The sequence below is a fragment of the Hemiscyllium ocellatum genome, chromosome 7, assembly GCF_020745735.1.
Source record: "Hemiscyllium ocellatum isolate sHemOce1 chromosome 7, sHemOce1.pat.X.cur, whole genome shotgun sequence".
NCBI classification, from domain to species: domain Eukaryota; kingdom Metazoa; phylum Chordata; class Chondrichthyes; order Orectolobiformes; family Hemiscylliidae; genus Hemiscyllium; species Hemiscyllium ocellatum.
The window spans coordinates 111324655-111345976 of NC_083407.1; the positions used below are offsets into that span (position 1 = coordinate 111324655).

At 44.1% G+C, this 21322-nt stretch overlaps 1 protein-coding gene across 1 annotated transcript in view; it reads left to right on the top strand.

The window, feature by feature from the left end:
* Window positions 1-21322, top strand: part of LOC132817270 (receptor tyrosine-protein kinase erbB-4-like) — a 956628-nt gene that overhangs the window by 912875 nt on the left and 22431 nt on the right. Inside the window, exon 26 of the mRNA XM_060827652.1 lies at window positions 3661-3708. Coding sequence (XP_060683635.1) covers window positions 3661-3708 — 48 coding nt within the window. The remainder of the gene's footprint in view (window positions 1-3660; window positions 3709-21322) is intronic.

Below are 21322 nucleotides of genomic sequence, written 5' to 3' on the forward strand. Positions count from 1 at the left end.
CTCTCAGCCTGATATAATTGAGTGGCCTGCTGGGCCATTTCAGAGGCCTGTTAAGAGGCAATTATATTGCTGTGGCTCTGGAGTGACACTGAGGCCAGGTCAGGTAAGGATGACAGATTTGTTTCCCAATGGACATTAGTGAACCCGAGAGGTTTGTTGAAAATCTGGCATTTGCATGGTCCCCGTTATTAAGACTAGCTTTTTAATTCCAGATTTATGAATTAATTGAATTTAAATTCCCCCATTTGCCATTGTGAGATTTGAACCTGAGCATTAGCCAGGGCCTTTGGATTATTAGCCCAATAATATTGCCACTGTTCTACATTCTTCAGGATGGTTCCAACTTGTCAGTCTGGAATATAGTTTGAAGCAGTTATAATGGGACTTGAATTCTCAATTTTCCAACTGAGAGGGGGGGAATGCCACTTTCAAGTGATTATTGACACCTCATAATGAAGAAATATAAGACTGGTGAAGATTGGGTGGCACAGTGGCTCAGTGGTTAGCACTGCTGTCTCACAGTGCCAGGGATCTGGGTTCAATTCCAGCCTCAGGCAACTGTCTGTGTGAAGTTTGCACATTCTCCTTGTGTCTGCGTGGCTTTCCTCTGGGTGCTCCAGTTTCCTTCCACAGTCCAAAGATGTGCAGGTTAGGTGAATTGGCCAAGCTAAATTGTCCATACTCTTCAGGGATGTGTAGGTTAGGTGCATTAGTCAGGGATAAATATAGAGTAACGAGTAATGGGTGGGAGACTCTTCGGAGGGTTGGTTTGGACCTGTTGGGCCGAAGGGCCTATTTCCACACTGTAGGGATTTTGGGATGAACTACGTTTGCTACTTTGGACTATAAAGGTACAGCGTAGATGAGTATTCGCTGGGCTTAAGGAGCAAGTGAGACAGTAATAGAACAAGGTGGAGCATTTGGTGGGTTCTGAATAGAAATTCAGCTAGGGAGGCTTTGGAAAATGTCGGGTGAGGAGTATGTGCATTAGTGTTCAATCATTATGAGTCCACACCACTACAATACCAAAGGCTGATCAATTAATAAGCTGTAATATCATTCCACATCATACTCATCTGCATTATTCATTCCATATCTGTCTCCACTTCAGTGGTGCAATGCTAGTTAATATTTGTATCCATATTATTCCAGTTCCTTTCTATACTAATTCATATTATCACCCTGACCATTCCAGCACCAGCATATTAAGAAAATAGCAATCTGTTCTAAACACAACTCATTGGAGTCATGAGCAACAGCCAATAAAGAACCAATGTAGAATCTTAGAATGGTTATGGGGACACAAGGAGGTCATTCAGACTGTCGTCTATGTGAGCTCTCTCTCGGAACTATTTTTCCTGTCCCATTCCCCTGCAGCCCTACAAACTGTTTCTGTTGGGATAAATGTGGATTTCTGAAGGGAAACCTTGCTGCATTGGATCAGACTATCCAGCACATCCTCCCTCAGGAATCTTGACCTGCCTCTATTCTGTGATATGTTAGTTAATGCTTGGTAGTAGTATTCTTCCCTCTAACTCAGGAAGTTGAGAGTTTAAATCCCAGTGCACTCTTAGGCAATGCATTCCAGATTTTAACTCCTTATTCTGTATGAAGGCTTTTCCTCGTGTCATGTCATGTCAGGTCTAGTCCTTCTGCCAGCTGCCTTAAGTTGGTGTTCTATGGCTCTCGATCTGCCCGTCATTGAGAACGATTTCTCCCTTTCCACCAGATTTTCCACGATGTTGAAAACCTCGATCAAATCTGCTCTCAACCTGCTCTTCCCAAAGGAGAACAGCCCCAGCTTCTCCAGTCTAGCCACGTAAGGATGAGGATTTCCCAAATTATATCATTATCCATTACCTAGAGGATTAGATGCGTAAGCAGCTGAAGCATTTTAAACTTATGTTCATTTAGCGTATCGGGTGAATCGTTTGCATAACCATCAGAATTGTGCTGCATTTTAGAGAGAGTATTAGAGCCAGAACTCTACTGAATTTGGAATCTTGCCAGATGCACTGCACCTCTCCGTTGACGTGCTGTTTGCTGTCAGGATTTCCACTCAAAAGGTAGCTCTCATTTGGCCTTTGGTGAAGCAGACAGCATCAGTTCACTGAAGCTCCTTCACGAGCTAGTGAAAGACTGAAGTTAAAGGAGAGAGAGGGGTTCCAGGTCTGTAATTTAGACCATGTGAAATCTCAAAAACAGTGAAAAGCTTCCTGCCGTGCTCATCCACTAAATATTCTAAAGGTGGTTCTCAGCACTGTAGCAGCAAACTGGTGCATCCTATGCCTGACCTGAGTTGACTTAATTGGGGAATGATAGGTTGTTAAAATAGTTTACAGAATGATAATGTCACCTGATCACTCTCGAACCACCCCCACCCCAAACCCATGGAAATGTAGTTGTGTTGATCTTTAACTTGGCTGTGAAAACCCAATGGTTAACAAACCCTTGATTCACTGGAGGGGCTCACATTCCCAGAATCAACTCCCAGCAACATTCATGGATAAAGAGAGGGAAAGTGAAGTCATTAGAACAAAAAGTGATCATTTTCTAATGGAAAAATATTCACACTAATGAGCAAAGCAGTGCATTAATCAGTGCCACAAGCCATGGGGCTCTGATAGTGAATGTGGTTGGGAGCAAACTCATTTTACACTTGACCATAAACTATACAGTTTAATGCAATTGCTGCATAAAAAAGGAACTGCCTTGATATCTGAGAGGTTGAAAGCAACAGATGGTGCATCACTGGCTCAAACAGATTAAAAAGGTCGAGGATCAATGCTTGAGTCTCTTTTGAATCTGCATGTATCACCTGAGTGTGTTTGAAAGCAATACAGTCGGTGTGTGTGTGTGTGTGTGTGTGTGTGTGTGTGTGTGTGTGTGTGTGTGTGTGTGTGTGTGTGCGCGCGCGTGTGTGTGTGCGCGCGCTAATGTGTATGTACACAAGTATTCATGAGTATGTGTCATGTTTGTGTGCATATGTATGGTACATGCAAACACAAGTTTTACTGTACCCATTTTTATGGCTGCAATGTATCTGGCATGTGTGAGTACATGCATGGCTTTATGTTTCCTTATGTGACTGTGCAATGGGTTTATATGTTTCCTTGTGTGAGTGTGCAATGGGTTTATATGTTTCCTTGTGTGAGTGTGCAATGGGTTTATATATTTCCATGTGTGGCTGTACTGATGTTTGTACATGTTGGAAGCTGACAGCATTTGACTTAGGTGAGGTTGCCTTCTCACTGACTCCATTCAAACCTGAAGAGTGGCCAGTGATCAAGACAAGTTGGGGTGTTGCTGCCTGTTGTGGAACCATACCACAGCAGCAGAAAAGGGATAGAGAGAAAAGTTTTGGAAGAAAAATCTCAATGAGAAATTGATTCACAGTCACTTATTAGTCGAACATGAGAACTGGTGAATCTGAGTCTGAGCACATAGAATGAATATTAACAGCAGTCAACCGCTGAGCAGTGAAATTGCTGTAACTGAAAGAGCATGCTGTTCATTTCATTAACTTAGTGCATGAAATTTCATAACCTTTGTTCCATTTTGCAGATTCATTGCATTTTTTTTCTTTCTTTAATGTTCATTGCATCCATTTTGTCATTCATGTAGCCACTCATGTAATCATCATTCCATTCTTCCCACCAGAGCCAAACAGGACACAGCCCTCCTCCTGCCTACACACCCATGTCAGGCGTAAGTATTGAACATCCTGTACCAGATAAACTCAACTTAATAAGAGGTGTTCGTCGAAACCATTCAGAATCAGTAAGAGTTGCTCTTTCTTTATTATTTGGAGGAATAGATGAATGAACAGATGAGTCCGTTGCACTGGGAGCTGCTTCACAGAGACACGTCAACCCAGAGGCAAAACCAGCTATCTTAAAAAACAATAGGGCATTCTTGGAAAATGAATGTGCTCGTCATTCTAGACCTCCATTTTGAAATATGCAAGATGTTTTGGACCAGCGTGTCTCACTTAATTTTACTGGTTCTTCCTTCATGGATCTAGGCTCATGTTGAGATTGTCCTCATGCCTGTAGACTGACCATGTAAGAAGGCTAGTGGGGACAAAGCAAATTACAATGAGGCAAAAAACAATCCAAGCAGCAGCTCAACCTTTGTCATTGTCACAGAGGTCCAGACATCGGGTGCAAAGGTTTACTTAAAGAAGACCTAGCCTCCGGCTCCAACACTGAAATGGGGTTGGGTGCCGAAGCAGCGCTGAAGGAGAAGGGAATAGATCTAGAACTGGTTCTGTAAAGTTATGGAATAGCGAAGAAATATCCTCACAATTATCTCAAACTGGTGGAGTTTATATCATCAAATTTCATGGCAGTGCATTTTCACTTCATTTAGTTCTGAAAATAGGTGAAAATAACTTGGAAACTGAAATTTTGCATCTCACACCATTGTTTCCTCATTTGCTTGCATAATCCTTTGATGGAATGAAATATAGACAGTACATTGATACCAGCAGGAGTGAACAGTACTTCATGTGCTGGCTAATACTATACAGCAGGCTACAAATGGGACAGGACTGTACAGCATTCTGCTGTATAAGACTATAGCGAAGTGCTGTCCAACAAGAGGGTTTTAGTGTTGCTCAGTGCAGTGCAGTGTATGTAACCTACTTGTATCTCTTCTGTGGGTGTTCAATGGGACACTTCTTTTGGGGTTGGGGGAGGACAATAGGGTGTGTCTCTCCTCTGCAGCCCCTGCCACATGTTGATTATCAACCTGCAAATATGCTGTAACACAACAGCCTCCCCATGTTGATAGAGTCCTTCTTCAGGTTCTTACCATTATTTACACTCTAAGGCAAGCAGCTTCCTCAGTTTAAAACATAGAACAGTACAGATTCTTCGGCCCCCGATGTTATGCCAGCCTAAAAGGCATTTGGATGGGTATATGAGTAGGAAGGGTTTGGAGGGATATGGGCCGGGTGCTGGCAGGTGGGACTAGATTGGGTTGGGATATCTGGTCAGCATGTAGGTTGGACTGAAGGGTCTGTTTCCATTCTGTACATCTCTATGACTCTAAGATCAGACTAAGCAACATACCCTTCAATTTACTAACTTCCATATGCCTATCCAAGAGTAACTTCAATGTCCCTAATGTATCTGACTCTGCTACATTGCTGGCAGTGCATTCCATGCACCCACCACTCTCTGTGTAAAGAACTGACCTCTGACATCTCCCCTAAACCTTCCTCTAATCACCTTAAAATTATGTCCCCTTGTGATAGCCATTTCAGCCCTGAAAAAGTCTCTGGCTATCCATTCTGTCTATGCCCCTCATCATCTGGTACACCTCTATCAAGTCACCTCTCATCCTTCTTCGTTCCAATGGGAAAAGCCTAGCTCTCTCAACCTTTCTTCATAAGACATGCCCTCCAGTCCAGGCAGTGTCCTCTTAATTTCCCTCTGTACCCTCTTTAAAACTTCCTTATCCTTCCTATAATGAACTGATCACATTTGAATACAATATTTCAAGTGTGGGCTAACCAGGACTCTATAGAGCTGCAGCATAACCTCATGGCTCTTAAACTCAGTCCCTCTGCTAATGAAAGTCAACACACCACACGCCTTCTTAACAACCCTATCAACTTGGGTGGCAACTTTGAGGGATCTATGGACATAGATCCGAAGATCCTTCTGTTCCTCCACACTGCCAAGAATCTTTCCTTTAACCTTGTACCCTGCATTCAAATTCGACCTTCCAAAATGAATCACTTCACACTTTTCCAGGTTGAACTCCAGCTGCCACCTCTCAGCCCAGTTCTGCATCCTGTCAATGTCCCGTTGCAACCTACAACAGCCCTCCACACTATCCACCACTCCTTCAACCTTCATGTCATCAGGAAACTTCCACTTCCTCTTCCAAGTCATTTGTAAAAATCACAAAGAGCAGAGGTCCCAGAACAGATCCCTGCGGAACCGAGCTCCACACTGAATACTGTCCATCTACTACCACCCTGTGACTTCCATGTGCCAGCCAACTTTGTATCCAGACAGTCAAATTTCCCTGTACCCTATGCCTCCTCACTTTATGAATGAGCCTACCATGGGAACCTCACTAAAGACCTTGCTAAAATCCATGTACATCACATCTGCTTGACCTTCATCGCGTGTTTTGTCACATCCTCAAAGAATTCCAAATGGCTTGTGAGGCATGACCTACCCTCACAAAGCCATACTGACAATCTCTAATCAAATATGGTTTTCCAAGTAACCATAAATCCTGTCTCTCGGAATCCTCTCCAATATTCTGCCCAACACAGATGCAAGATTGTAATTCCCAGGGTTAGCCCTATTCCCTTTCCTGAACAGAGGAATAACATTTACCACTCTCCACTCATCTGGCACTACTCCAGTGGACAGTGGGGACACAAAGATCATTGTCAAAGGCACAGCAACCTCTTACCTCACTTCCTGTGGGAACCTAGGGTATATCCCATCTGGTCCAGAGGACTTACCTATTCTTAGCGTTTTTCAAACTTTTCAGTACGTTCTCCTTCTTAACACCAACCTGTTTGAACATGTCAGTCTGTTATATGCTGTCCTCACAAGCAACAAGGTCCCTCTCAGTAGTGAATACTGAAGCAAAATATTCATTAAGGACCTCCCCTACATCTTCTGACTCCAGGTGCAAGTTCCCTCCATTATCCCTGATCAGCGCTAACCTCACTGTGGCCATCCGCTTGTTCCTCACATAAGGGCGGCACGGTGGCACAGTGGTTAGCACTGCTGCCTCACAGCGCCGGAGACCCGGGTTCAATTCCCGACTCATGCGACTGACTGTGTGGAGTTTGCACGTTCTCCCCGTGTCAGCGTGGGTTTCCACCGGGTGCTCCGGTTTCCTCCCACAGTCCAAAGATGTGCGGGTTAGGTGAATTGACCATGCTAAATTGCCCGTAGTGTTAGGTAAGGGGTATATGTAGGGGTATGGGTGGGTTGCGCTTCGGCGGGTCAGTGTGGACTTGTTGGGCCGAAGGGCCTGTTTCCACACTGTAAGTCTAATCTAATCTAAAAAAAGTGTAGAATGCCTTAGGGTTTTCCTTAATCCTAGGTGCTGAAGCTTTTTCATGCCCCCTTCTAGCTCTCCAAAGTCCATTCTTCATTTCCTTCCTGGTGACCTTGTAACCCTCTAGAGCCCTGTCTGATCCTTGTCTCCTCAGCCTTAAGTAAGCTTCCTTTTTCCTCTTGACTAGAAGTTCGACATCCCTTGTCACCTAACGTTCCTTCACTCCACCATCCCTTCCTTACCTGAGTGCAACAAACCTGTCCAACAGGAGAAAGTGAGGACTGCAGATGTTGGAGATCAGAGCTGATAATGTGTTGCTGGAAAAGCGCAGCAGGTCAGGTAGCATCCAAGGAGCAGGAGAGTCGACGTTTCAGGCATGAGCCCTTCTTCAGGAGGGCTCATGCCCGAAACGTCGACTCTCCTGCTCCTTGGATGCTGCCTGACCTGCTGCACTTTTCCAGCAACACAATTTCAAACCTGTCCAGCACTATAGCAAGTGCTCCCTAAATAACCACTATATTTCTGTCTTGCATTTTCCTGAGAACATCTCTTCCCAATTTAGGCGGCCCAGTTCCTGCCTATATAGCATTGTAATTCCCTCTCCCCCAATTACATACCTACCCATACCAAATGCTCCTATCCCTCTCCATGACTACAGCAAAGGTGAGAGAATTGTGATCACTAACACTGAAATGTTCTCTCACCGAGAGATCTGACCCCTAGCCTGGTTCGTTGCCAAGCACCAAATCCAGTATGGCCTCCCCTCTAGTCAGCCTATCTACACATTGAGTCTAGAATCCTTCCTGGACACACATGACAAAAATTGCTTCATCCAAACTGTTTGAACTAAAGAGGTTTCAATCAATATTACGGAAGCTAAAGTCACCCATGACAACAACCCTGTTACTTCTGTATCTTTCCAAAATCTGCATCTCAATCTGCTCCTCCATGTCTCTGTTGCTACTGGGGGGTCTGTAGAATACTCCTAATAAAGTGACTGCACCTTTCCTATTTCTGACTTCTACTCATACTGACTCTGTAGACAAACCCTCCTCGATGACCCCCCTTTCTGTAAGTGTGATACTATCCCTGATTAGTAACACCACTCATCCACTTCTTTTACCTCACCCCCCCCCCTCCCCCAATTCCTTTTGTACATCTAAACCCTGGACCATCCAACAACCATCCAGCAACCATTCCTGCCCCTCTGATATCCAAGTCTCTGTCAAGGCCATGACATCATTTAAGGGATGGCCAGCAGACATTATATCACACCAGTGCTATATTTATTGAGACATAAAGGGTGTTGTTTGACATTTTCTCTCTATTTCTGGAATCAACATGCCTCATTACAAAGAACACAGACTTCAGAAAATCGAGAAAATTCCTGCTGTTTGATTAAAGCATTATAAAATCTAAAAGGCATCATAACTTCCGTTTAGAGTGTTTGATCTTGTGCAGTCCTTCTCCAGCTCTTCTATGGGCTGGTGAAAGGAAGGTTTTGTAAAAGAGCTTTGATAGTAGAGAGATGGTATTCAAAAGAGAAGTCTATCGTGCCCATGTACCGCATTTTTGAAGGACAAGTTCAGAGTTTGAAAAGAAGCACACAGGATCCATGACTTTATAAATAGTAGGGGTTTGAGTGACACAGGGGAGACGTGTGATAGAATTGGATAGGACACCTAGCGAAGGCAATCTCAACATTGTAAATGCTTTGCATGAGCAGCATAGCAGGTTTTTCGCTCGGCAGCAGCAAATTTCCAATTAAGAGGAACTGAGTTCACTAATGCCTAACTGGACATTGCGGTAGGTTAAGGATGCATACTGCCCTGAGCTGCTAACGTAGGAGCTGTAGGCATAATTCCCCAAAAAGGAAATCGTGAGGTTATGGAGAACGAGAATGCATCCCAAGCTTCAATACAGTAGCTGCACCGCTGTCAGACCAGCTACAGAAAATAAATGTCAAATGGACAGAGTAATGCCAAGTTGGAAAGAGTTCGGAAAGCTGAATGCTATTTCACAACTGAGCCTGTGCTTACGGTTCTAAACAAACATTTAAAGTAGCCATTGATGCAAGTAACATCAGGGTAAGGACTGTTTCCCTGATCAGCCTAAAATATAGAGCTCAATCAGGTACTAATAAAATAAAAATATGCAAACATCAGAGACGGTATTCCACAATAGAGAAGGAAGCCCCTCCTGTACTGCTGGCTCTCAAACATTTTGAGATAAATGTCATAAGTGGACACAGAGGAGATGACAGTCTATACTGACCACAACCTATTAACTTTTATGGAAAGGTTTAAGACTCAGAACACCAGGTTGTTCTGTTTGTGCTCATTTCTTCAACCATTCCTATTTTTAAAAAAAATCATCCACGTTGCCAGGATATGAAAAGTAATTGCCCAAAACCAAAACAGACTCAGTTAGAATTGAAAAATAATAGTGACCAAGGCTAAGGGAATGGATGTGTGAGACAGAATGCTGTTCTTTTATATATTCTGCTCTTTTTCACTCACTGTCATGAAATAAAAATGAGTCTCATTTCAACAATCCAAGAGAAAATTGTATTAAAACAACAGGTCAGAACCCAAAATATTGCAGGCATTTTGAACCTGCGAGTCCAAGATGTATTTTTAAAAGAGGATTGCTACAGAGACAAAACAATTGCAAGTAGAAATGAGTTTTGCATAGATGAATGGGATACAATAACTACAGATATGAAAGAAACTTAGAACAGACTGGACTGTGACTGAAAGATAGAGGGGTAACATTGTCCTGCTGAACAGCAAAATGTTGCCTTGTGGATTATGTCTATATTGCACACAGATTTTATGTTTTGCCTTTTGAACCACAAGGCCAGGGAATTAAGAAGTCAGTTTCAACTCTACTGGAGTGGACTAGTGGGACTTAATGTGTCCCAGTTTGAGTTTGAATGTTAATATGCTGTGAAGGTCATAGTTGAACTGTCCCCTAGTTACCCCTGTGTTACAGGCAAAGAAATTTTTCTCGCTCTGGATGATGCAAACATTTTTGTTTCGAAAAGAATGGGAATTTGGACAAAGGAACTTCAATCAGCCTATGAAACAAAAAAATCTCAACTACCAATGTCAATATTACTGGCAACCTTCACTGAACCTTCAACTATCAGACTGGTGAATTCAGACTGATCCATATCTTTGTTTTAAGTCTCTAATTGTTTTGGATTCTCTTTCCTTGAATCTGTGCATATGTAGGTTACATTTGTATTATTACTCACGTGAATTAATTAATTCACATGTGTAATAGTACAAATGTAACCTAAATAATTCATTAATTCGAGAAATCCTAATTAAATTGGCTCATTTTAAAGCCTAAGTAACATTTGAATCTGGGAGAAAGGCCCAAGGGAAGGGATCCTTTTTAAGTTTATTTTCTTGCAACCAACCAAGGGGGCGGAGGAGTGAAGAAGAAACAGCAATTCATCCCTCCTCACCCGTAAGTTGGACAGTGGTGGGTATCCAGCTGAGACAGTCATAAATTGGGGAATCTCGCATGGGGTCTGGTTGGAACAGAGATGCCAGTGTGTTCAGGGACTTCCCACCAGAGAGCTGGTATTCACTATGACACCACCATCCATAGATATAGTGCATTTGGACATGAACTGCATCAGTCCTTGAGGAGTTGGGAACGGTACTGAACATTGTGCAAGCATCAGCAAACATCCCTACTTCTGACCTGACAATGGAGGGAAGGTCATTGATAAAGCAGCTGAAGATAGATAGGCTTCAGTCACCGAGGAACTGCTACAGACATTTCCTGGAGCTGAGATGGCTGACCTCAATCAACTACAACCATCTTGCTTTGTATGTAGGAAGACTCCAACCAGTGGAGACTTTCCCTTTGATTCCCATTATTTCTACTTTTGCTAGGGCTCCTTAATGCCGTATTCATTCAAATGGTCACCTCGATGTCAAAGGCAGTCATTCTCACCTCACCTCTCTGGTCCACAGAAGAGAGTGGTCAAAGTTGTGTATTTTGAGGATATGTTTGATAATGGCAGGTATAAAAGGAAGAAGGATCCCCATATTCAAAGAAAAATATTAGCTGATAATCTCAGCTACTTGGGGAGTTGGATGGTCAGCATTTTGGTGGGATTAGTGTCGGGGAGCAGGAGGTGGATCAGCAAGAGGAACTTGGAGAGGGCATTAGGGAGGTGGGATTAAAAGACTATAGAAATATGCAAGTTCAGATCTATACCAGGAGGGATTTTTTGAATGATGTTTGTCCTGATGAGCTGAAGAAAGCTGGTGAACTTAGGGTCTCAATATTAGGAACAAAGACTTTGGACATATTGGGTTCCGGGTACCAACCACGTCTGGGGTAGTCCATTGCCGCCTATGCTGCGTCTAAGGGTGTATCTAATTAGAAAGGATAGACCACTGGAGAGTCTATACAAGAAGATGCACTAAATGTTACATAATGAGGTATAGTTTATTGGATGATATCTATAGGTACAATTAACATGAATTAGTTAGGTCTGTTACAACCATCGGGAGCCAGAGATGACCAATCTGACTCCATCAGGGCCTCATGCACGATTGCTTAATTTTCTAGCCAAAGACTATAATACAGCATCAAATTCAATGGTTCCATGTACATTTTCAACACTAACTCCATCAGAACTAGTGTTTTGTAAAACCAAATCCAGGCACGTATTGTCAAAGATGAGGCAAATGAAAAGAGTTCAAGAATATGATTAGAAGTAAAGAAGCAATTATTTTCTTCATGTGATGTGAGCGGTTAGGCCAGCAGTTATTGCCTGTCGCTAAGAATCAATGACATTAGAACATAGAACATTGAACATTACAGCGCAGTACAGACCCTTCGGCTCTCGATGTTGTGCCAACCTGTGGAACCAATCTGAAGCCTACATAACTTACATTATTCCATTCTCATCCATATCTTTATCCAATGACCATTTAAATGCACTTAAACTTGGTGGATCTACCACTGTTGCCGGCAGGGCATTCCAGCCTCTACTACTGTCTGAGTAAAGAAGCTACCTCTGACATTTGTCCTCGATCGATCACCCCTCAACTTAAAGCTATGTCCTCTCATGCTAGCTGTCATCATCTGAGGAAAAAGGCTCTCACTGTCCACCCTATCTGCCCCTCTGATTGTCTTACATGTCTCAATTAAGTCACCTCTCAACCTTTTTCTCTCCAATGAAAACAGCCTCAAGTCTCTCAGCCTTTCCTCATAAGACCATACCATACCAGGCAACATCCTAGGAAATCTCCTCTGAACCCTTTCCAAAGCTTCCACATCCTTCCTATAATGCAGTGACCAGAACTGTACGCAATACTTCAAGTGCAGCTGTGCCAAAGTTTTGTACAGCTGACCTCAATCCCTCTGCCAATAAAAACTAACACACCACATGCCTTCTTAACAAATCTATCAACCTGGGTGGCAACTTTCAGGGATCTATCTGCATGGACACTGAGATCTCTCTGCTCATCTACACTGTCAGGAATCTTAAGATTAGCCTAGTCCTAGATGCTCCTTCCAAAGTGAATCACCCCACACTTCTCCATATTGAACTCCATTTGCTCCCCCTCAGCCCTCTAACTGGCAACATCCTTTGGCACTATCCACAACTCCACTGACCTTCGTGTCATCCATAAATTTACTAACCCATCCTTCTACACCCATATCCAGATCATTTATAAAAATGACAAACATCAGTGGACCTAAAAGAGATCCTTGCGGTACACTACTAGTAACTGAACTCCAGGATGAACATTTCCCATCAACCACCACCTTCTGTCTTCTTTCAGCTAGCCAAGTTCTGATCCAAACCACTAAGTCACCATCAATCCCATGCCTCTGTATTTTGTGCAATAGCCTACCACTGCTGTCCTTGATTGGCCCTAATCTTACTCTTGTCATTCTTTTAGTCCTGATATACCGATAAAAAGCTTTAGAGTTTTCCTTAAAACTGTCTGTTGTTGAAAAATGTGGTGCTGGAAAAACACAGCAGGCCAGGCAGCATCCAAGGAGCAGGAGAATCAACGTTTCGTGCATAAGCCCTTCTTCAGGAATGAGGCTGGTGTGCCAAGTGGGCTGAGATAAAAGGTATTGGGGAGGGAATTTGGGGGAGCGGCACTGGGAATACGATAGGTGGAAGGAGGTGAGGGTGATAGGCCGGAGAGGGGGTGGGGGCGGAGAGGTCGGGAAGAAGATTGCAGGTCAATAGGGCGGTGCTGAATCCGGGGGTTGGGACTGAGATAAGGTGGGGGAAGGGGAAAGGAGGAAGCTGCAGAAATCTACAATTATCCTGTGTAGTTGGAGGGTTCCTAGGCAGGAGATGAGGCGCTCTTCCTCCAGGCGTCGTGTGGTCAGGGTCTGGCGATGGAGGAGGCCAAGGACCTGCATGTCCTTGGCGGAGTGGGAGGGGGAGTTAAAGTGTTCAGCCATGGGGAGGTTGGGTTGGTTGGTGCGGGTGTCCCAGAGGTGTTCTCTGAAACGTTTTGCCTGTCTCCCCAATGTAGAGGGGACCACATCAGGTGCAGCGGAAACAGTAAATGATGTGTGTGGAGGTGCAGGAGAATTTGCGACGGATATCGAAGGATTTATTGGGGCCTTGGTGGGGGGTGAGGGGGGAGGTATGGGCGTAAGTTTTTCACTTCTTGCGGTTGCAGGGGAAGGTGCTGGGAGTGGAGGTTAGGTTGGTGAGGGGTGTGGACCTGACGAAGGAGTCGCGGAGGGAGTGGTCTCTCTGGAATGCTGATAGGGGTGGGGAGGGAAATATATCCCTGGTGGTGGGGGCTGTTTGGAGGTGGGGGAAATGACAGAGGATGATACGATGTATCCAGAGATTGGTGGGGTGGAAGGTGAGGACCAGTGGGGTTCTGTCGTGGTAATGAGTGGAGGGGTGGGGTTCAAGGACGGAGGTGCGGGAAGTGGAGGAAATGCGGTGGAGAGCATTGTCGACCACATTGGAGGGGAAATTGCGGTCTTTGAAGAAGGTGGCCATTTGGGTTGTTCAGTAGTGGAATTGGTCCTCCTGGGAGCAGATGCGGCGGAGGCGAAGGAATTGGGAATATAGGATGGCGTTTCTACAGGGAGAAGGGTGGGAGGAGGTGTAGTCTAGGTAGCTGTGGGAGTCGGTCAGTTTGTAGTAAATGTCTGTGTTGAGTCGGTCGCCCGAGATAGAAATGGAGAGGTCTAGGAAGGGGAGGGAGGAGTCTGAGACAGTCCAGGTAAATTTTGAAGTCAGGGTGGAAGGTGTTAGTAAAGTGGATGAACTGTTCAACCTCCTCGTGGGAGCACCAGGTATGCCAATACAATCATCGATGTAGCAGAGGAAAAGGTGGGGGTTGGTGCCAGTGTAGCTGTGGAAGATGGACTGTTCCACATATCCAAAGAAGAGGCAGGCATAGCTGGGGCCCATGCGGGTGCCCATGGCTATTCCTTTGGTTTGGAGGAACTTGAAACTATTTGCCAATGACCTCTCATGTCCCCTCCTGGCTCTTCTTAGCTCTCTCTTTCTTTCCTGGCACCCTAACTGAGCCTTCACATTTCATCCTGACATAATGCTGTGGGTCTGAGTCACATGAAGGCCAGACCAAGTAAGGAGGGCAGATTTACTTCCCTGAAGGACATTCTTAAACCGGATTTTTTAATGACAATCGACAGTGGTTGTATGATTGATTCAGGCTAGTTTTTTTTAAAGTTCATATTTCACTATCTCTCATGGTAAGATTTGAATCCCTCTGTCCAGAACATTAGCTGGGATTGTGAATTGCATTAATACTGTGACACCATCACTCCATAAAAATGCTGCATTTGGGTATGGATTGCTTCAGTATCTGAAGAATCATGAATGGGGCTAATCATTATGCAAGCATCAGCAAACAACCCCACCTCTGACCTTATGATGGGGGGGGTGGGGAAGGTCATTAATGAAGCAGCTGAAGATGAATGGGCTGAGGTCATTGAGGAGCTGCTGCAAAGATGTCCTGGAGCTGAGATGGCTGACCTCTGTAGGAAAGCTGAGTCCCGCGCACTGAGTACATTTGACTGAAGGACTTCCTCCCTGCCATCTGATCAGAAATCAACCTCAACGTGGGTCGATAAGTGTTGGTGCAATGAGCTCCTTAAGTGGACAAGGGTTTCACTGGGTGTTTTGAATGAGGAAGCCGTCAATGAGCTTCCTAGCCTAGACTTAGTTAGTGAGAAGGTAGTGTGGTCCACACCCACCTGATTAAATGCTCCCTTGCCTCAGGAAGACATTGAATCCTGCCCAGTGTGACTGATAACTTGGGAACTCTAAACATTTTGAGCACCATATTAATAACACCACTGGTGTGTGGGACAATGAATTCTTGAGCCCCAAGACTGGAGTGACTGGACAGTTAGATCACAAGGCAATGGTGATAGACTGGGCAATGAAGTAATTGAACTTTGAGGTGACTGGACTGAGGAGTAAAAGGGATAATTGCAAATTTGAATAATTAGATGACTAAATATCTGGAGAATTTGAGCAATAGATGGACAAGACAATTAGGTAAAAGCATTGTCATTTTAGCAAAGTAATTGTAGTCTAATGTCTCAATACTGGACAACTTTAAAGTATTCTGGAACATTAATGGTAATGGCCACTGAGCAATTTAATGGGCATTCACTTTCAGTTTCATTTCTGAATAGCATGTTCGCACTCTGACATCTTTTTACCATCTCAGCGAGAGAAAGAGACAGGGTTACAGTAGCTTCGATCAAGTAATTATCACAACTGGTTCAGTTCAGAGAGTGATGGTTTACTTTGTGTCCTGCAAGTGTGCTACCTAATGCTCAGTTCAATATCTATTTCTTTAGTTGATCACTTTTACCTTTGGTGATGATTTTCAAAGAACCCTCTGTTTAAATTGAGTGTCCCCAAGTTGCGTTAATCCACTGCTCCAACTCAGCCTCTGTCCGTCATACCAAAGGTAAAAAATAAAACTTTCAATAAAGTCAAACATGTTGAAATGTTTGGAGGTCAGAAAAATTGAGCGTTTGATTTTTTTCTCATGCTTGGGACCTTCAGAGGACATCACTGATGTTCCAGCCACTCTATGCTCGTTTTTGTGTTGCTGCGATTACTGCAGAGACTCTTGGAGGGGATTATCAGTGACAAAACTCAAAAGGGGGGGTGTAATACAGGACATATGAACACTTCTGTCTCCGCCATACCTTAAGAACAGCTGTCTCAGTCTTCCCTTGTTCTTAGTATCAACAAACCCAAGTTCTTAAATCCAAGCTCAAGTATTAGATGACAGGTATCAGAAGACAGGTATCAGAAGACAGCAGCAATTAGAACAGCTTGAATCCCAAGGCATACCTCAAGCCTTGTGGGAGGTTACAAAAGGTGATCAAAAACTCCGCAAGATTTTAAAGAGTTTCTTCAAGGGGGAGAGAAATAGAGAGGCTGAGAGGTCTAGCATTTGCAGTCAAGCTAGTTGAAGGTGAGACTGTCAATGATGGAGGGGAAATGAAGCTACATGATAAGGGGATGCATGAGAGGGTAGACTTGGAAGAACGTAGAGTTTTCAGCTTATATCACTCATGTTGCAAAAGGATGGTGTGACCAGTTTGGCTCCTTTCAATTAAGAAGCAGCAAAAATGGGAGATGGTAATCTGTCTGTTTGAGTCAACTTACTAATTTTAAAAACATCGCTGAAAATATAGACAACCAGTGCTTTCAACATAAGGTCAGTTTAGAGCTTTAGAAAATGATTAGAGAAAAAAATACCACAGAAAGACAGAATTCCAGTAGCATTAGAGAATTCTTGATTTAAAAATATTAATTAATTCAAAGGTAAAGGGTTCCTAAGTTGACCTAGGGATCAGTGGACACAGGGAGTACATTGCCAAAGAGCTCACTTCTCCACTCTACGGTTATGTATGACCTGAGTTATGTCAAGGCAGCTGTAAGGTTGGCATTTCCGTTAGCAGGTAAAGTGCTTGGCATGGACAGGAGTCGTCAGTTATACCACATGGCATTTAAAATTCGCAGATGACACTAAAGTAGGTGGAAAAATAAGTTACAATGAACAAGATTATCCATATTGGTGAGAGGAATAGAAGTTATCATCTAAATGGAGAGAAACTTCAGAGTGCTTCAGCATAGAAGGATCTTGGTGTCCTCGAGCTGAGTTGTTGAAAAGCAGTGTGCAGCTACAGCAGGTAATGGAAGGCAGATGGAAGTCTGGCATTTATTGGTAAAAGCATAGAATTTAAAAGTGAGGAAACATTGTTGCAACTGTACCATATCTGAAGTACTGTGTAGAGTTTGGCCCCTTGACTTGAGGAAGAATGTAGTTGCATTGGAGGCGGTTCAGCGAAGGATCACTCAATGAAATCCAGAGATGAGGACTGTGACTGAGGAGGAGAGACTTTGCAGTTTAGTCCTACACTTCCTTGTCATTGGCAAACTGAGAGGTATATAAGATGCTAAAGGGGATTGACAAAGCTGACAGTGGATGTGTTCCCTGGGGATATCCTAGAGCAGGAGATCATCATTTTAAAACGGAGATGAGGACGAAATGCTTATCTCATGTATCTGTGGCATTCACTACCCCAGAGTGCTGCTGGTTCTGGGACAGTAAACACATTTGGTTTGAGGGGTTGCAGAGAGCTGGCAGGAAAATGGAATTGAGGCCAAGGTGAAATCAGGCACGATCATATTGAATGGTGCAGCATGCTCAAGGGCCTGAATGGCTTACTGCTGCTCTTGGTTCTTCTGTCCTTCTGTGAATGGCAAACTACTGCCTCCTCAGATTCTGTTTTGGGGAGAGCAGAACAATGCCACCCCTTTCTGCTGCTGAATGGTTCATGCGCTCTGTAACTTGAGGCTATCCAGTGTAATAATGATGACAATGAATGGTGATACCAGGATTATACAGCGAGAGAAGTGTGTTCAGGTTGCTAATGGCAGGTTTGGAGCTCTTACAGCATTTGTAGCACTTCAATGAGAAAGCACAGAGCAGATGTCAGAATTGTTTGTATTCCCACTAGATGGGCTCCCAAAACTAATGTGTCAATAAATGATTCTTAGAAAAGCCTGGGTGAATGACGGCTTCTCAGCAGGATGCCAAACAACTGTCCAAGCTGTTGGTTCAGGAAAAGAATATCACGTCAGTAAAAGTCGATCCGTTATCTCAGGCAGTGACAACAGTCTGTGGAAGACAGGGCAGCTAGTGGAAGTGCATCTGAAACCTTACTGAGGCGTGCCGTGGTTTCTGACGTGTTCTGCCTAACACTTGGTGAAATGAAGCTTCCATCACCTCAAGGGACTTTTTCTTTCAAGCATTAATGCGGAGTGCTACAAATGTCTCACAGTGGCACGAGGTGTAGAATTAGACCAAATTCCTGTAACGGTGCACAATGCTGCAATACGCTGTCTGGTCTCATCAGAGTAACTTGTGCCTGATACACAAAAGGAATCCAAAGTACAATAACTAGACTTCAAAGCATTTTATATTGGCTGTGAAGAGCTTTGGAATGTCTTGAAATCCTGGAAGGTCAATTCAGTTGGAATTTACCTTTCTTTAAAAACAATCCCCAGTTATGCTCACTTCCAATTAGCCAACTCACTTCTTACTTTCCACCAATTTTCTCCTCTTCATTGTTTTCTCCAAAGGCGCTAATTCCTTCCTGGCATGTAGTTTGGTGGGTACTTGACCCTGGTGAAAGTCTGAATCCAACTGATGAGTAGCATATTGCCGTACCTCATGGCAGGGATGGGGTGGAGATGGGGGAGAAGTGGACCAGTGCCACATCCTTCACACCACATGACTGCATTTGCTGACTGACTGCCCCTAATCAAAAGTGTAAGAGACTAGATACTTGCTGATGCTCGAGGAGCTCACTCACAAGCTGTTCACGGCAGCCATGTTTCTTATGTCTGTGTCTGGAGGTCAAAATGTGAAGATCTCTCCACTGACCTGAGCAGAGCGTACATTCTGACCCTCCTGTGAAGGGCCAAGGAAGTGCTACATTGTCTTTCGGATAAGCTGGTAAATCATGTTCTAATTCACCACCTTAGTTGTACTTAGATTCCAGGGCACCTGTTGGGAAGAAGGGCAGGGGCATCATCCTGGCTCATACCTATCCCTTAAATGTCCTCAAGAAACACATCATCTCATTATCTCATTGTGAGCAGGACATTGCTACACATAAGCTGTCTGCCGAGTTTCCTAAATTAAAATAGTGACTGCACTTTACAAATTAGCTGTAAAGTGTTTTGGGTCATTCTGGGGATTTGATAGGGTCTCAATTAAATGCAATATGCTGAGAGGATGCTTCCCTTTGTCAGGGAATCTAGAACTAGGGGACATTGCTTAAAAGTTGTGGGTCTCTCATTTGAGGTGGTGATGTGAGGAAATCATTTGCCTAACCCTTTTTTTTATGTCTGTGGAATGATCTTGCACAGGCATCCATGGGGGCTGGCTCACTGAATTTCTTCAAGGCTGGGTTAGAGTTTTGACCGACCCAAAGGATGATTGTGGTGTTAGGGATAAAACCCCTGCAGTGTGGAAGCAGGCCATTCAGCCCATTGAGTCGACACCAATCTTCCGAAGACCACCCAGGCCCATCCCATCCCTGTAACCCTACATTTTTCATTGCTAACCCACCCACATGCACCTCCCTTGACATTGTGGGCAATTTAGTATAACTGATCCACATAACCTGCACATCTGTGGACTGTAGGAGGAAACCGGAACACCTGGAGAAAACTCCTGCAGACATGGGGAGAATGTGCAAACTCCAAATAGACAGTCGAGCCAGAGGACACAGCTTAAAAATACGGTGTAGACCATTTAGGACAGAGATGAGGAGAAACGTCTTCACCCAGAGAGTGGTGGCTGTGTGGAATGCCCTGTCCCAGAGGGCAGTGAAGGCCCAGTCTCTGGATTCATTTAAGAAAGAGTTGGATAGAGCTCTGAAGGATAGTGGAATCAAGGGTTATGGAGATAAGGCAGGAACAGGATACTGATTAAGGATGATCAGCCATGATCATATTGAATGGTGGTGCAGGCTCGAAGGGCAGAATGGCCTACTCCTGCACCTATTATCTATTGTCTATTGTCGCCCGAGGCTGGATTCAAACTTGGGTCCCTGGCACAGTGAGGCAGCAGGGATAACCACTGAGCACAGTGCCACACTAATGATGGTCGAGTAGGTTTTATGGGAGAGATGGTCTTTTCCTGGTCCTGATGTTTGTGATCTAATGTTCTTGTGAATGAGGTTCTTTGTAGTCAGCAAATCCTCAGTAAGTCCAATTTAATCATCAGACACCATGTAAGCTCAGACTAATTCCCTCAGCACTCATTGGAGGGTAACAACTTGGGGGAATCATAGACTGAGGGAATTACTGGCTGATGGATCGAAACAGACTATATCTGTTGAGCTCCTCAAACTGATTCCATGGTTTAATCAGATTATAGCTGCTCTGAAACCTACCTCCATGTAGGATCTGTGAGTAGAATCATCAAAGGGTTACAGCCCAGAAAGAGGCTATTTGACCAGTCGAGCTTGTGCTAGCTCTCAGCAAGAGCATTTCACGAACCCTAGTTCTCCAATCTGTCCCCATATTCCTGAAAACATTTTCTCTTCAGCTCCTTATCCAGTTCCCTTGATTAAAGCTTCACGAAGCACCAACCTTCCGTACTGGTCACTTCAGAACGTGATCAGAACTTTGATTTTGTTTTTTTCACTGATCAGTTCAATTCAATAGGAACTGGTTCTCTAACTACAATGTCCAGGCCTCACATGACTTTGAATAATTCCTTTGAATCTCTGAGGAGAACAACCTCAGCTTCTCCAATCTAACCAAGTACTGTAACCAAAAAAACCTATTCCTGGAATCATGCTCCGAAATCATTTCCGAATCCTCTAGAAAGCCTTCACATCCTTCCAAAAGCTCAATTCTCCGAATCGGACACACTGGATTAGATTCCCTACAGTGTGGAAGCCGGCCTTTCAGCCCAACAAGTCCACACCAACCCTCCGAAGAGCAACCCACCCAGACCCATTCCCCTACATTCACCCCTGACTGATGCATCTAACACTACAGGCAATTTAGCATGGCCAATTCACCTAATCTACATATCTTTGGACTGTGGGAGGAAACTGGAGCACCCGGAGGAAACCCATGCAGATATGGGGAGAATGTGCAAACTCCACACAGACAGTTGCCCGAGGCGGGAACTGAACCCAGATCCCTGGCGCTGTGAGGCAGCAGTGCTAACCACCGAGC